This window comes from Meleagris gallopavo, chromosome 15, assembly GCF_000146605.3.
Source record: "Meleagris gallopavo isolate NT-WF06-2002-E0010 breed Aviagen turkey brand Nicholas breeding stock chromosome 15, Turkey_5.1, whole genome shotgun sequence".
Taxonomy (NCBI): Eukaryota; Metazoa; Chordata; class Aves; order Galliformes; family Phasianidae; genus Meleagris; species Meleagris gallopavo.
In genome coordinates, this window is record NC_015025.2 from 3312689 (window position 1) to 3331098 (window position 18410).

An 18410-nucleotide genomic window follows, 5' to 3' on the forward strand; every position below is an offset into this window, starting at 1 on the left:
AGCAATTCTTGTTCACTCATGGAAACATGAGCTACGGACCCAAACTTCCAGGAGCAGCTTTGACAATGAACAGTAACCGCAAGATTGAAAATAATGTATGTCGTGCACATGCAGCAAGTATTAATCTATAGCTCATCATATACATTAAAGGATCACCAGGGAGATGGCCTGTGCAAACAGACAGGACTTTTCAGTTGTAACTCACAAAAAAAATTAAGAAGTCACACACCACACTGCAATGATTTCATTATTAGAAAAAGTATGCAATGACCCATAGCAAAAGCTGGAATAAAATGAACTTGCCTTTATCCAGAGCCTTCAAAGTTTGAAGAAATACAAAGCCCAGAATAAAATAAGCATCTGTTCGTGGGAGGAACTACAATTTGGCTAATGCCATTATGAGCTCTTCTCAGAAAAGCTCCTCAACTGATCGTGAAACTTTATTGAATAACTTTCTACTCATTAAAGGATGAAGGACTGAAAAGTCAACTAGATATTCTCTCAAATAAGGAAAGCAATCACTCAAACCACAATTTCTACAGTGCTCCAAATTACAGGAGCCGAAGTGAAAAATTACAGTCTCAAAATGAAGTAGAGTAAAGAGTAATGTTCTATACACACACTGCTGAAAGCAGAAAGCAAAAGTTGCAATATTTGTGCACTGAAAAACATTTCTCTTGAGGAACAACAAGATTTTTTATAAAAGGAAACAACATGAAATTTGAAAATTATTCCAAGTACCTATAAGAACACTCCATTTCAGTAGTTACACCATGGAACTTTACCAGCCCAAACTAGACAGAAGCTCTGCTAGGATAAAATCAATGCTACCTCTGCTTCTAATCATACTATGGTGATTTACAACTGCTGGCTACCTAAGGAATATAAAATTCGGAAAGAAAAGAGACAGCGTAGATGTCAGCATTTCACCTTTAATACATCAACTGCTCTAAATGAAGTTTGTGAAAAATAGGAAAATAGTTCAATTTGACACTAGCTTGTATTAAAAATTTAAATTAGATTCATCTGCATCAATAATTTACCACTTGATCAGCTCATCCTTACTGCAGATGTGAGCCACCTACATCATCATCAATACTTACAGAGTCTTGACAGCTCAGAACCTCCAGGATGCTATTGAGTAATTCAACACAGTACTTCTTCTCTTGGACCTGCTGATCATCTTTCTGTTCCAGTAATTCCTTCAGTTCTTTAGTAATGACAGGAAGCAGGATGTCCCTGCATTCTGAAAGAAAGAAAAAAAAAAAGTAGTCTTAAGAGCAAATATAAATCAAATACTGCTTGCAAATAGATCTTCCTCCAAACAATGAAGCAAATACCTTTAACAACCAATTGCAATGTGGAACAGTGTCTCAGGGTTACTCTTAAACTTGTGTGATATTTTTCCTAGTTACCAATATTTCTTACATAAAAAACAAAATTTTGATCAATATAAATTGCATCACTGAATACTGAACACTGCTTAAGTAGTCCCAAACAACTAATGACAAATGATTCAATTTCTACACAAAGGGACTAGAAATACTCTATTTTTAAGTAGTGACATGACTTTAATGAATAAAAATAATTTTAAAATTATCATGTCAGAAAATAAGATGCAAAATAACAATTATTCTGTATGCATCGTTTTGAAGCATGACTTCTAAGAACACATAAAAACGCAGATAGCAAAAAGATTCTTATGAAAGGATTTTAATGCCTACAAAGAGCAAGAACTATGCATACATGTGTTCTTGATTAAATGTAAGGAAGATGACAAACTAATTACACTGTAGTCTTACATATATTGAGATAGAGATCCTTATTGAAATGCTAAGGGGACAAAATGCACAAATTTTAAATAACTTCAGAGAAGGCACTGACTATCAAGGAACAAAAGGTAAATTTTTTTTTTTTTTTTGAAATGTATGGACATACTGTGAAGTGATTTAAGTAGCACTTTATTTGTACATTATGCAATTAAAGAATACAAGGTGACAGCATGAATAATTCTGAGCAAATACTTCTAAAACTTCATATATTTATGAAAGAAAAAAAAAAACTGAGAGAAAAGCAGAGCTAAATGCAGACTGAAAGTTTCCACTTCAGAATAAAAGGCATTTCCAGCAACATATTCAATTAAGAAAACAATCTAGTGACTGCTAGACAGCTAAGGTTCTTACTCCCATAACTTGATTGAAACCTTATTGCTTAAAACAGTCTACTTGTTGTAAGCATTATGGAAAAATATACACCATCAATTGGTTACTATTTTCTATCAAAACCACATAACTAGAAAATTTCTCTATTTCTATAAGCAAGAACATTCATTTAAGAATTATTTTAAAAATCCACACCCAGATATTCAGTATTGTAATACACTGACAAACACAGTGTGAGCCACAGCAGTATATACAGTGAGATTTAGAATCAAGCCAGGGACACAGAATCCTCATTATGAGAGTGTCAGTAACAAGAGGGGAACAGGGAAAGAAATTAAAGGGTGAAAAAAAATTGGAAGATTTTTAATTCCTGAGTTTTGTAGATGAAACAAGAGAGATTATCATTGCAGATTATTTTTATTTCAATTAACAGCTCCTAGCCATATAAGCCAGCAGGATTTAATTGTGTCTTAGGGGCAGATTCATTTCTTTCCTAAGAAACTACTTCTCTACTATTGATAATGGCACGACATGAATAAAAAGCAATGGATCTCATATTCCAATAACAGTTCTTCCAAGCTACAAGAGACATTTAATTTGGTGAGTACAGTACAAACCCAAGAGTAACACAGAACACTGTATTTCCTGTTCAGGGAGTAACACAGAGAATTTATGCAACTTGTGTTTCAGGGGGAAGATTTCCACTGAGGGGGAGGTGAGGAGCAGGCACAAGTTGCCTGGTGAGGCTGTGGATGCCCCACAGGTGAAGGTGTTCAAGTGCAGGTTGGATGGGGTCCCCTAATTTAGTGGTTGGCAACCCCGCCTGTGGCAGGGGGGTTGGAATTTGATGATCCTTGAGGTCCCTTTTCAATACAAGCCATCCTATGATTTTATGATTTCCACCCAACTGCAACAGCCTTTAAAGACAACTCAACACAGATGGTAAGGAGATGGCAGGAAGGATGGCAGTTTTAAATGCTAGCTTTTTTTCTGCTTGACAAATGAGGTAATGGGATGGACTGCCAGCAAAAAACAGACATACTCTTTCTTAACATTAAAATCTGTGAAAAAGAAACAAAAACAAGAACTGCTTAACATTTTACTGCCTTCTACTTTTTAGAAACCAGAATAAAACATATGTTGCCTCAAACTGTATGTGAACACGATACATCACCATACAGTGTGAACCTCTTGCATTTATTTCATCAGCATCTCCCAGAATAATGTTCTACATACAGATTAGCCCCAAATTCCAGCACACTTCTCAGAGGGAAGTTCCCTGGTAAGAGCTTAATGAATAAGGTTCATTCAGGTAAAAGATTAAGTATAGCTGCATGTAATTTTGAAACTCCTCTTTCATCATATTCTTCATATTTAATTATTTCTCCTGTGTCAGGTAAGTGAAATTCAAATTTCAGGTCATTAATGCAATAATGTCATTAGAAAAGACATTTGGGTCTCCTTCAGCAAAAACCACAGATGTGCTTCATTCCTGACTGCCTCGTATGTGCAGCCAAAATGGTAATAAAAATTTAACACCACTTTTGTCTCCCTTAGGAAACACTACTCTTGATTACCTGGCAAGACTACAGTCCCAGCCATCTGTTAGGATTGTTTCATGCCCACTTACACTGGCATGCCAAATTAGTGAGGACATAGATGTCATCTGAATATAGATTTAGAGCAAAGCCTTAAAAATAAAATCAGTGAACAACATCCTTTCAACAAAGAGAGACTTCTGATGGCAGTCAGTACACAGTTTTGGTGCCATGCTTCTTCACAAAGCACATCTGTTCATAACTGCATGCATCTTTCTACTAGCAGTCTTCCCTCTCCATTATTTGACATCTAAATCTTTGTTAAAAGAGGGATGAAGTTAAAATTCTATATATCTTTTTCACAGGCAAATCCAAATTTCACAGAAGAGCCAAAGAGCAGAGAGGTGCTGTAGGGTCACCTACAGACTGACAGCACTCTAAGTGACAAAGCCTTTGTGTGTCTGTAATTCAAAAACTTACACAGGAAGAAATACGGTGGTGGATCTTATGAAATCAGCACATATCACTGTATCATATCAAGCTGGTCATTCAAAACAAATGTCAGCAAGAAAGGTTAGATGGCAGAATAGATACAGTCTTAATGGTCACAGCACACCATCAACTCCAAGCATAAATACAGTGGAATGCAACCACTTCCCCACTTCAAGGGATATCTTCAACTTTCTTGAAGGAGCTGAGTAATATCACTTACTGGAAGGCAGCCAGAGCAGCAACTAACACTACTATTGCTGTAGCCAAAACAACATTCTGAGCTCTCAGTGTCTTTTCCAGTTTGCAGTCACTGCAGTCTGCCAGCCTGACACAAATGCTTGTCAGCATGTCCTCCCTGGCAGATTTAAAAGTTTGCTTTCTGTTTGAACAGTGGAATATTTACGAATTCTAACATTTTGTTTTATTGATACACCAAATTTTGCTAAAATAAGCAGTAGCTTTGTGCTGACTTCTGTTATATATCTTTCTTCTCTGTATTCCACTTAAAGGAGTTAGAAAAAAAAAAAATACAGTATTTTAAAATGTAAATTTGTAAGTTAACTGTTAAAACTAGTTCACCTAGCTAGATTTGGATTTCCCTCCATATGACATAGATTTCATAAGTATAGTTTTTATTCTTAAAAACCTATTAAAGGAGGTCAAGACTAGGAGAAGGTTACAAGTAACAAATACTTAAGGAAATGTCCAGCGCATTACATATTCCTCAATAAACGGAAGAAGTTAAAGGCTTTAATCCTGGTGTGTCACCACAAATGCATGAGAACAAATGCCTGTAGGTTCACATATGCCTTCCTTGTCCACATCAAGCTACTTCAGGAATAAAACTGGGAAGAAGTGAATACAGTATTTGAAAAGTGATGCTTTAAGGGTAACATAACACTAAAACTACTACTGAATATTAACAAAACGAAGAAAGGAAAAAAACACAGAAGTATTTCTTAAAAGAACTTTTTTTAAAACTAGAGTAATCAGCATAAAAATGGATCTACTGGAAATGCTTTGTTTCACTACAGAGCCATTTTTAAGGGGTTTATGAAAAGTGAATGTTTTCAGGTTTTTCCCAGTAGCTAAAAATAGGAGAGTGAGGTGCATTATCAAACTCCTACAATTATGCATTTTAAAACGTTGGAAGTTTGTGCCAAACAGTGCAGGAAAACAGCCACAGAAAATGAAAAACAGAAGTTCTGCTTAAGTACTCATATCAATAGGAATATAAGTTGTTGTGAAAATAGTTTAAATTTTTATTAATAACTCAAACTCTGGCAATAATAAAACAGAAAGATGTTTAAGTCAAATTACTATTATTAGTTCTACTTTTCTTTAATGTGCATTATTTATTAAAAAATAAATCTCAGATCTGACTTAAATCTTTTCTAGATCACCAATTAACACTGCATTTAACATCAGCATTTAACACTGATACTTTTCGAGCAGTAAAATGAAAGCATCAGAACATTCCAACACCAAAATTTGTAATATTCACATTAATATTAGGAAACCTATCTAGCTGTTGACATATGCAAATACACATTTTGTTTAAACAAAGTGTACAGTAGAAAGACTCTTCCATTAGAAAAACAACTACTATCATTTCAGCATTCCTTCTGGCATTTGGCAGATTAACCACTACAGATAACATATGTCTCTAGCTGCTGCTCTTCCAGAAATCAGCAAGTCGTTTGCATATGCTGAACATGCAGTAGCTGTGTCTACAGCTAGTGATCAGAGGCTCTGGATTTTGGGCTAAGAGACAGAGGCTCTATTCCCAGCCCTGCTGGTGACCATCTGTGTGACCTACTTAGAGTTTATATTCTTTGGAGTAGATCTCATGGTATTTTGCTACAGAATAAACTCTTAATCAGGAGTGGACCTCTAGAGAATACAAAGACAAAAGCAGCAGTGTGAATACAGACACATTGTATTATTCTTCTAAGCACTCCATATCGATTTCACACCAATAAAAAAGCAACTCTCCAAGGCTGATTTACAAACTTCAACAAAATGTCAGTGAATACTACATGATTAGCTTAGAAAAAAAAATCTATTTCCAAATATTATAAGCTCATAAGAAGTAACATTATCAAAAAATGCAAGCAATTTGTAAACAACTACATCTAAAAATGGTGACTCTCAGAAACAGGCGTTTTGAGGGAAGAGAGATTATGGTAACATTCATCCTATCGTGTCATAGGACCATGTATCCTACCTGACAAAAGCACTCAGTTTTATGACCAACTAGAGAGAAAAGTTTTGAAAGCCTAGAATTAAATACCAGTGCATTCACCTTAATCTCAAGGCTTCCAACTTCAGGCTCATATGTAATTTAATAGAACCAAATTTCACAGATTCTTTTTTTTTAGTTTTTGAAAACATATTTCACTGTTTTCCCAATTCTACTTCCTTAGGAAACATTATGAATGTCAATGGATAAAGGAAGAGAAATACCAGTATATGAAATCTAATTAAATTTAAGATCTATAGACAACACCACTGAGAGTAGAAGTAAATGAACTTAACTAGAATTCTAATGAACTACATGGAAAAAGATTAAGTGCTAAAGCCTTGAGGAAAAAAGGATAATCTGAAACATACAAATTAATATACTTCACTGTAATTGGCAATTTAGTTAAGTATATTCCATATTCACAGAAGAACACTACTTCTAGATAAACGTGAACTTTAGTTAATGATATTGCTAATTATCATGTGGATCCTATTTTGCGATACACTACATATGCTTCTATTCTTGTTAATTACCTTCCACATCGCTGCTTCAAGTAATGAATTAGACATTGCCTATACCCTGCAAACGTTGTGGTAAACATGGTTAATTTTAGAATGAATTGTATTTGGTGCAGACCACTAAAAGATGGTTTGGGGAGTTTTATTTCTTTTTTAAACCAAGTAATACACATGGAGATGGATTTGTTAGCTCTCTCTGTGCACTGTAAAGAAATATTTTTCATGCTTCTGTAATATCAGTCAGAGATAAATCATTTTGTATTGGTCTTTTCACATTTTGCAGAGCAGGTAATTAAGCATGCTGGGGACTTTTCCTTTCTACAACTTGCAGGTTAAACCCAAACAATGTGAAACCACAACATACTGCAAGTATTAAAATATCAGTTACAAATAAAAACATCCTGCGGTTACATCAAGATCGATTTTCTGCCAGTAGAAACTTACAGGCAGATCAGGTGAAAAAAAACTTTAGAAAGAAAACCATAATATATTTAGGTAATACTATTGGAGCAATACTGACTTTGTTAGCTAACCACAGTCAGAGGGATGACAATTTCTCCACATAATGGACTCACAGAAAATAAAACCTATTTGGGAGAGCACCTCATTGGACTTTATCAAGGACAGTGAAAAGGTATGTCCCCCCTTCTCCCTCAGAGAAGGGAAATGGTGAGGTCTGGATACATCCAGGTTTTGAACTCTACAAAAATGGCAAGAAGTTTTATTCTCTCACTTAATCAAAATATTGAAATACAAAACCTTTTGATTAATATTCTTTAGTTAAAGCAAATATTATCTGATTAGCAAGATAATGCTAAGATAAGAAAGATAACAGTGCACATCTTAGCTTTCTTTTAAAAGGGCATCTACCTCATTTCTCTGTTTTAGCAAAGTTTCTTCAGAATATTATCTTTCATTTTAAACTAATAATTAAACACATAGGTTGGTATTTCCTGAGGCTCCTCTACAAACAATATAATCTAAGCATTGTTATATAATAATATATTGCATATTGGTAACATCATCTTAATGTAGATCTTGCATGTCATCAAATGGTTTGGGGTGGAAGAGACCTTTAAGATCACCTAGTTCCAACTCCCTGCTACAGGCAGGGACACCTCCTTCCAGACCAGGTTGCTCACAGCCCCATCCAGCCTGGCCTGAAATGCCTCCAGGGAGGGGGTATCCACAGCCCCACTGGGCGATCTGTTCCAGGTGTCTCACCACTCTCACAGTAAAGAATTTTTTCTAATATCTAGTCTAAACCATCATATTTAGACAAGCTATTACTTTACATATTAAAAATGCACAGGCTTTTGCTCTCAATTATTGGAACAAGTTTGAATCAGTGACTTACTCTGCAGATATGCAAGATTTTAATCACCAGTGTAAAGACGCTAGGCTAGTAAATAGCTTAAATAAGTACTAAATGCTATATTTATGGTCTTAGCTGACTAGTTTTCCTGTTAAGTGTTTTATATTAGCAAAAATTGCACATTGAGATTTTGTACATTAAATTTATAACTAGAATTCAGTGAATCCAGTAACTACTCATCTAGGAAAAAATAAAATGCACCAATCATCTGATCAGCAGTACAACACAGCACTATTTGTCATTTTTTATAAAAGTTCCTCAGTATTAGAAATCTTTTTAGCAAAACTTCCTACTCATTATTACTCTGTAAACTTCAAAATAGAAAATACATGCCCTTTTAACAGTTTGCAACATAATCTGAAGTTGACATTTTGTATCATATACCAGCAACGTATTTCAAGACTTCAGACAAGCAGCATTTAAAATCAAGCAGCAATCTATTACTATTATCTGCAAGCAGTAAAAAAATGAAGAACTAGGCATTAACAGACTGTAGCTAAAGCAAAGGCTTGTTAAACCCATGAAAGAAATCCCTCCCTAAACACACAATAATGATAACTTACTTTGAATCTCACTAATGGTTGAAGAAAGACAACCTTAACAACTGGGAAAACACTGGTTTTGCTTCTGAAAACTTAGCAGCAAATTATCAAGAAAAAGTGTAAAAACAGCCAAGCATCAAATTCAGTTGCTTCCTTATCACATGGTAAGTAAACCTGTGCCTCCTGCTTTGAGGACCATGCAGAATGGAAGGTTCCTCTTATTTGGAGCTGGCAGTAAGAAAACTACAAACAGGGTTTGGGAAAGGAATAAGACCAAAAACTGAAGGGAGAGGAGGTGTTGGTTTTGAGATGATAAAGAGCTAAGTCAAACATTCAGTTCTGACTGCTGCCGCTAAAGAGCTCTTGGAAATTAAAATTCTTTATTACCTGTTCAAAATCAGCTGAATTGCATTACATACAGCTTCTTTATGGACTGTTGCAGATTGCTTGAATATGTATGACAATACTAGTTAATCATATGCAAAAACAAATGGCGCTGCCCAAAGTATGTACTTCAAAACAAAAATTTCCTGGTATGATGTTTATGTTTAAAGTCAACCTAAGTTGTGAGTCTTAAACATTCTTATCACAGTGATTTTGATATCTCTAATATAAAGAAACACACAAATATTCATTTGCAACAAGACATTAGCACTGCTTCATTATCATCTGTATGAGTGCTTTTGAAGTGACCTGATTTTCAGCTAATGTGATGACATCACACTGGGGACTGTTGCCAAACATCTTCTACAGACCTTAAGCTGAATTCCAAAGCTATGCTTAGAATGAGATGATGTTCATATAGCTATCAAATAGATACATCCAAACGAGGTAAAGTAAATACAGGACATTTTTAATTTAACTTGGATAAAACAAGAAGGAAAAAAGAGCTGCCAATCTCTATTCCTTTCAAATAGAAGCAATTACTTAAATAATTAAGTAATAAATAATTCTACAGTGGTTGCTCGAGACAGAATAAATTCAGAAATGACCTATTAGAATATCACCTAGGGTGAAGGACTCCCATTGAATTAAAAAACCTCAAAGTTTGCAGAATGGTTGGATTCCCCGGAGAAACACATTTCTGAGATGTTAACATATTTTTCAGTATCGAGCTGAGAAAAAAAAATATACTTCTACACACTCAGATAAAAGATACAGGTACTTTTACAATACAGTACCACTTCAGAACCAAATAAGACATTTAAGAAAAAAGGGCAAGTATATCTTCGGACAAACTGCAGATTTGGAGGGAGAAAAAACAAGCAGCATGCAGCCTGACGATAAAAGTGTGATATAAACAAAGCAAGTAGCTGTAAGAATTGGCAAGGATGACTGAATCACTAAAGACTCACCTAGAAGAACCATAAATTGTCAACTGCACTGATTAAGGGGGACATCTGGTTTTGTCTAGCCAAAATTCTATTTTTGTCCCCAATTCTTCCCCCCCTATATGCCATACATTCCATTTCCCTTTTTCTCTCCTGCAGATGACCATTTAGTTATGCACTTGATGCCAGTTTATTTCCAGTTTAAATTCAATTTTAGCAAATCAAGTCAGAAAAAAATATATATATATATGCAACTCAGTGGATCCTAAACTCAAGGCCCACTGGCACCAGACTGTTAGCTTAAAACAAAATATTTCCATATCCCTTTCAAAAACATACAGTTTGTGAAGTTAGACCTAAGGCAAAACTTTGGTTAATAACCAGCTTTGAAAGTATTAAATATTGAGCATTTATGAAGGAAAAGATAAACCATACTCAAATGGCAGCTGCAACCTTAGGCAATACTGTGCCTGTGTCACACTACTGCCTAATGGGAGGAGGCTCTCAAGCAGGATGATGCTCCTAGAACTTGTCCTCTGACAATTAGCACCAGCTTACAGAATGCTCCCAATTTCACATAGTACCTCAAATATTCTATATTTCAAGTGCTACATGGATATGTTAAGATTACCACATACATTCAAGACCACTTTTGTGGTCTCTATATGCATGCTTACACTTCTGTCACAAACACTCCATACTATGAATTTGCTCAAAATAAATGTTCTGTTTTGAGAACCAGACACTGCCTTCAGATCCAGATCCATAATATTTGCACGCTCTCTGAACAATTCTTTGTGAGAATGGTGTTCTCAATACTGGATTAGAATCCATCTTCTAGTTCTTTAACAATTGTGTACAAAAATCTATTACAAGAAAAATTACCATGTTGTTTCATCTCCAAAATAAATGCTTCTACATATGGTCTTATCATGTTGTAAATGCACTCATGATAGCATCTACCCCTGGGGTAAATTAAATATCTCCCATTACCACATAACATAAATAACAAAAAGACACAGATAACTCTTCACCCTGCAGCCATTTCTGGAAACACATGCACTTACAGAGACTACATTAGGAAGAGAACAGCTCTTCTGTCAATTTCATCTGTCTCCAAGTACCGCAAAGGGAATCTTAACCCTCCAGTTCAAATCCACGTATCCAACTCCAATATTTACTATTACTTGATGTGAACACCCCTCTTGCTGGTAAATTTTGTTTTTCAGTAATTAACTGAAGTCACATATTTCTAACAACAGCAAGATCGTAGTCGTTCACGTTTGTCAGTAAAGATGTTGACTAAATAACCAAATTAAGAAACAAAGTCCCAATCTTCAGTAAGAGAAGAAGAGTATCAGCATAAAAGTCACAGCATTTTTACTGTATCCTTCTCTGTAACTATATTGCAGTACTACCTGCTACCACTGTTGCAACTGTTGAGTTTCCAGAATTGCTATCTGTGAACTGTTGCTAAGCTACATGACAGCGCACTTACAATTTTTCCTACCCTAGGTAAAAGTCTCACATATCATCAGTTGTCTTCACAGGATTTCACTTTATATTCCTACTTCACTAGAGTGCTTACAGAGGGGTTCAAAGAATAGATATATATACCAGAATTTTATATTTTTCCCCTAAAATAATTTCTCTGAAATCCATGTTCCTTCTTCTTTGGCAGTACAGATGCTTTGCACAATTGCCATGAGATAAAAGACTCGAAACCCTCTCCATAGGTCAGGGTTCTGGAACTCACGCTCCCTTAGAGAATAGGTTTATTATCCTTGTCATTTGAAGTGCTTAGAAAAACAGTTAAGAAAATTTAAGAAAGGAATAGTAAACCCCTGGTTACTTCCTAGAACATAATATTTCTTCAGAAGTTGAATAAACAAACGTTGACTTTACCGTTAATCTTGATCAGTTCAAGAGAGACCCATCATGGAGCAGAAAACCCCAGGCATGCTCAAGCTAAACTTAAAAACCAGAGCCACGAATTTATTTTTCATATTGATGGAAAGGTTTTTACAAATGGGAAAAGTGTCAGCCTTGAAAAGGCACATTAACAGGGACATTATTCTGTTGCAACGTTTCTGCTTGAGTTTACAAATATTTATGTGTGACAGCTGAAGTACAGTTACCTAAACAAGTTGTTTGAAGACACACAGAAAACACTAAACCAGATTTTCTCCCACAAAGCCAACAGCTCACTCTAACCACTGGTCACAGCTATGACTTAAGAGGACCCAGCAGTTTCTTTTTGAAGATCTGAAGATTCTGATGGCAAATCATGGGGATTGTTAGTTCTACTAAGTTTCAAACATGAATTACACAAAACAGAAGTCAACATTTTCACTCTCGTTTATTTTAAGCCCTGAAGGCAATCAGTACTTACCTTGCTTTTTAAAAAGGTTGCTGCGCACTATTTCCTTCATGGACTGCACCTTCTGCTTCTGGAGTTTCACTGGCGGAATACAAGTGTAAAACTCATAGAGCAGTTGGCTGCATGTAAAGGATAAGTGTCATAAATACATGTGCCACAGTTTAATAAAAAATAGTAAGAGCAAAGTGCTATATAGTTCTAAACATTTATTTCTTTTTAAGATTTTGACTTATTTCTCATGTCACGATCACTTAGAGCAGTGTGAAGTTAGAAAGATTATTTTTTTCTCCCAATGCAATAAAGATGTTTTTTTAATGTATTGGAGGCAATTCATCTTTGACAAATAAAGGTAATCATTTCAAGCTGCTAAAATGAGATTTGGTTCTCTTGAATAGAATTTATTCAAGGAGAAAAAAAAAAAACCAAACTGATAAGTTATTCCACTTGGACATTTCATTGAGTTATTTCTTAAGAATTGTACCTCAATATTATAAACCAATTAAATAAAAAAATCAATTCATAGTAATTTATTCCAGGTAAGAAAAGTAAGAATTAGCATTACGTTGTATACCATGTTTACACATGACCATGTGATACATTTAGGAAAGGTTCAAAATCAGCTCACCTCAGTAACTTGGCATCAAACACCATTTCAACATCATGAAGAACGGATGGTATGTACTTCAAGGCAGCAACCTGAATCAAAATACAGATTGTGTTAATTTTGTAGGTTTATCTGTGTGTAGAGCAAACACAATACAAAGCACTGAATAAAAGCACTGAAACAGAAACACATAAAACAAAGTGACAAATTCAGACTTCTGTCAGGCTGAAATTTTGCATGACAATTTAATACAATGTCATCATGAAGTGCTTTTTATTTTTAAACAAAGATTCAGTCACAATGCAATAGTTGGTTGACAAGAGAAACACCAAGAGATAGTCCTTTCTCTGAAACAAATCAGCTGTTTTCTGTCCCTACTTCAGATGAAAACTGGAATTTCTTCCTGCCACGTGCATTTGTGACTATCAAAAATAAGTCCACAGTATGAATTTTTTGCTTACTGGGTAAAAGCTACAGCTAGTCTGTGCTGCCATTATGAACTTCTGCTTGCAGCCTGGTCTAGTACTAAATGTGGAGCTTGGTGGCCCTTCCTGAGACAGGGGGCTTGGAGCTTGATGATCCTTGAGGTGCCTTCCAATCCAAGTTATTCTATGATTCAAGAAAATGCCTACAAATAATAAATCACATTTGCATGCTGCTATAAAGTGAAGTGAAGAAAATTAAGTACATTAAGTTTTTGTTCTATTAATCTCTGCCTGGTTCAGAGTAAAAGAATTATAAAACTAATAGCAGCTTCAGTTCATTACACAACTCAAAGGTGTAACTTACAACTAACATTCTGCTGGGAACTAAGTTACTGAACAGTTTGTTTCTGATATAGCTTTAATTTTTTATAACAGGCCAGTTCCACCTTTGGTATATCCTGGTTTGTTAAATGAAGTAGGAACAAATTCCAAAAATGTGGATTATGTGAAGTCTTACTGTCTTTTCTTCTAGGTAATATGGCGTACCCAAAAGACAGATTAAACATATTATCTAGAAAATGCATGCTGAAATTGTGTGTTTTACTTTACTGAGAATAGTGGAGTTTATTGCCTACCTTGCTAATAGACACAACTCTTGCTTTAGGTAGTTTGTTTATACCTAACATAAGAAGTAACTCAAGAAGGCACTTTCAGCTTTACACAAAACCCAGATACATTTCATTAATGCCAAACAGGAGGGTTTCCATTAGGTCCTGAAGTCCACACATACCTGAACTACAACAATTTACAAACTGAATTAACTAAAAAAAAAAGTTTTTAAATAATGAACTACTACCACACATCAAAGGTAGTCTCAAAACACTGTAAACAAGGAACCAATGGAATCTTGACTATTTAAGTCTCTTAAACTCAGTGTAAGGTAATTGAAATACAATCAAAGTAGCATTTATGCTTAGTTCTTTTGCAGGCACATATAATTCCAGGCAAAGTGTCAGAGAATACAACTCTCCAAAAGCTCAGCCACCTGGAACATTTATTCAGAGCAGAAAAAAATCCACTGCCTTCTACTTCCTAGTAGGTCTCAAAACAAAAGGAATCAAACCATAAACTCAAAAGGAAAATTCAAGCCCAATACAACCTGCTCATAGCAAAGAATGTATGAAGCACCAATATTGCAGTTATCCAGTAAGATCTGCTTTCTACTTGAAGTGCACAGCTCTGACAATTTCCTATTTGAATGCAGAACTACATATCAACTATTTGATAATTAATGGCCCTAGTAGCTCCTCCTCTTCCTGTTTTCTTAAAGCATCCGCTGCAAAAATTGAGAATAAATAGATCTGACATGATCCTGTTTTCAGATGGTTAAATCACATATCTTCAAAATGTCAACACCATGATCTTTACTTTTCACACTACAATGGAAGAAATTCCTGTTTAGCACTACCTGAAGAAACTCTCAGTGGAGGCCACACCTTCCTAGATTCCTCAAGAAGTCCTAACATCCACATGTTCGTTTTTTTCACTCCAGGACTGTGTGCTAAAAATGATGTAAATGTATCTTCTCTTGGCCTTTTGTGCATCAACTTTATTAAGAAATTTTGTCTTTTGGTAAAGGACAGTTACAGAAGAGAGACAGACAATAAATTTACCTAACAGTGTCTTACCCTCAATTTTGATAAACAAACAATGATCAAAATACTGTAAAAGAACATATTATAAAAATCATAAACAGATTTAATTTGTTTCAAGTACGCACACCAACCTGCAACAAAATGGTAGTTTTATGTTGGCTTTTCATCAAGTTGTTTATGGATTCAAACAGTCTCCTCATAGATTCTTCAAATTCTGTTTGTTCTTTGCCTTCATATAATCTGTTGAGACAGACACTAGGTTATCATTTCAGAATTTAAAAAAAAAAAAATAAAAAAATCATAGCTCCAAACGTGCCAGGTTCAATATTAACTTAAAAATACTTTTTAGAAGTCGGTATAATATTACATATATTGATATTTCAGCCACGGGTTTTAACTGTTATCTGCTGTATTGAGTAGGTGTTCTTCAGCTTGAGCACAACATAATAACATTTTCAAAAAGTTGTGTGTATTTTTTGTTATTTGTGTTGTTTTTTTTTAAAAACGGCTGTAAAGAATGAAACCTCTCAGATTTGAAGTCTCTAAAAAAGGTAAAAAGAGTTCATTTCACTTACCAAGAGAAAATCTATATTAGCTTTATTAATTCAAAATATTTATCTCTGAGATGTCTTCTCTCAGTCTTTGACAATTAATTACTTCAATTCTAAATACTAACTCTTCATGGGAAGAAATTAAATTAATCCATTTCTTCCAGATTTCCTTCATTTCCACTCACTAGTCAGATGCTCTTGAAAAGTTCAATCACAACAGCTAGAAATGGGTATACAACATCAAATGAGAGTGTTTACTGTTTTCCTGGTTTAGTCGATAGCTAAAGCTAAACAAGAGCATTTACTGTGTATACTAATAATTGTCGGACTGAACTTGGAGTTTCAGACCTTCAGTTAAGGTAGTTACAAGGCAAACTAGAAGGTGTAAACATGTATGGCTAAACAATGGAATATGCACCATATTGCAGTAACCTGGTTACCCACAGACTGTTCAATGTACGCATTTATGCTGCTTGCTAATACTAAAAATTAAGATGGAGACTAAAGCTTTCCAAGCAAAAACAAACATACAAACAACTCTGGCTTCTGTCCTTCAGCCTTGCAACAATAGTCCCATTACCTACAAAACACTTCCTCTCACAAGGCTCTCAATACCTGTTTTTTCTAGGACATCTATTTAAAAAAAAAAGAAAAAGTTTTGGAACTACTTTTAAACTTCTATTCTCAGGAGCACCATTTGTTTTGTTTATACAGCTTCGCATCTTGTTTGCGTGGATCCAGTTAGAAATAGGAAGTTCTTATGGTCAAGAATATTTCCAAGGGACTACATACCTGCAGCCCATCTCTTTTAAATCCACTATTTTGGCCAAAATTTCACAGTCCATCGCACAACATAATTAATTTCACAAGACAACAAACTTACATGGATTTTTTGAAAAAATGAGCATTAGAATAACAGAAAAGCTGTATTAGAGCTCCCATTGATCAAAAGGCAGATAAAAATGGCACAGATCTCCATTCTGTTGGCTGCCAATCATGAGCATAAGACCAACCACTGGGTTACCCACAAACTTGATTTTGCCATTACATATCATCTGGCATTGCATACCTTTGGCACATGTCAGGGGGGTAACGGAACGAGTTGTATGGGGAAAGCAGCTGAACATAAGTGGAAAGAGCAGAAATGAAGTGAGAAAAGAAGACGTAGAAGGGATCTGCGGGATATGGATACAGATTACAGACTGTAAGGGCTAGTGGAGGAAGTAGAGTTTATCAATATACTGTGGTGTAAGTTTTCTACTTCCACTTCCTTTATTCTTCTCTGCTCTCTTTTTCCTATGCCTAAATAAAACTCATAAACAATATGCTTCATCTATTTGCTTGAGTCTTTCCTATAAATTCCAAATTGACTCCAAATTACATTCAGTTGTACAATAATTACTGAAAATTACCTTGTACTATGCACAGTCTGAGCTGCTGAACACAGTTATCTCAAGAATAAACATCCAGCTTTAAGTTATCTGTCACAACATTTGGCCATCCATTGGTGTTAGGCCAACACATCTGATACAATAATCAGCCTTTCAAACTGGCTGTTACTACATACCTCTGGGACTTACACTATATCAGACAGCAATTATTTGAGGGTTGCCACTCCAAAAAAAAATGTTATTTCATCAAAGCCTGTGTCTCAGGCCAGTCACAGCATCAGAAAGTTTTTGTGGTTTACTTGCAAAAAATGAAAACTATAGTTCTATTTCCCAGTCACCTTTTTCTGATTGATAAGTCTGTTATTCTGTGATATTGTACTGATAGTTACATGGCAGTAGCTTGCGTACTTACTGTGAAAATAACGTTCTGGATCTAACAATGAATTTGAAAACATATTCTAGTGCCTTCAGAGTTCTTAAGATAGGTTCACATTGCTCTCCACGGCTAGAAATATCCAAGTAAGTCTTCAGAACACTCATCAGTTTCCTGTAGTTAAGAAAAACTTTTTAAAATAACCTCTTTTGACAACTCTGTGAATATTTATGCTTAAGCTAGCACACACATAACATTTATTTTTATGTTTATGTCACAGAAATTATATCAGTACAGAAGAAATAAGGAGGAAATTCTTAACTGCACAAACAAGAAAGCAATCTGAAATCTCATACCAGCAGCATAATTCAAACAATCCTGGAAGCATCTTTAAAAATGCTTTAAATGATGTAATCTTAATTCTAATGTGGCAATAAGAAGGACTGAAATAATAGCCATAGTTGTTGTTCTGTTGGTTTAATTTTTCCCCATAGATCAATAAAGGGATGGGAACATACTATTCCCTACCATAAATAAACAAAAACAACAACAACAAAAAAAATCAAACTAACACTTGCTTCTTGAAAAATTTAACAGTTCACCAGCTCTGCTGATGAAACTTCATGAAGTGAATTACTGTATTTTGACATTTTCACATGGAAATAACAACTCCAATAAAGCCTAGCTAATGCAAAGAATGTACATATATACATGCATTTATGTGTATATAACAGTTAGACACAACCTCAGCCCCAGTGCACCATCTTATCTCCAGCTGCAGGACTAAAGTTTCATAATCTCAGCCTTTCGGGCAACTGTAGCACAATA

The 18410-nt window shown here is 35.0% G+C and overlaps 1 protein-coding gene across 1 annotated transcript in view; it reads right to left on the reverse strand.

The window, feature by feature from the left end:
• The window catches only part of DOCK2 (dedicator of cytokinesis 2), a 159987-nt gene that overhangs the window by 105476 nt on the left and 36101 nt on the right, over nucleotides 1–18410 (reverse strand). Inside the window, 5 exon segments of the mRNA XM_010718884.3 lie at nucleotides 1104–1246; nucleotides 12596–12702; nucleotides 13209–13279; nucleotides 15399–15507; nucleotides 17622–17756. Coding sequence (XP_010717186.2) covers nucleotides 1104–1246; nucleotides 12596–12702; nucleotides 13209–13279; nucleotides 15399–15507; nucleotides 17622–17756 — 565 coding nt within the window.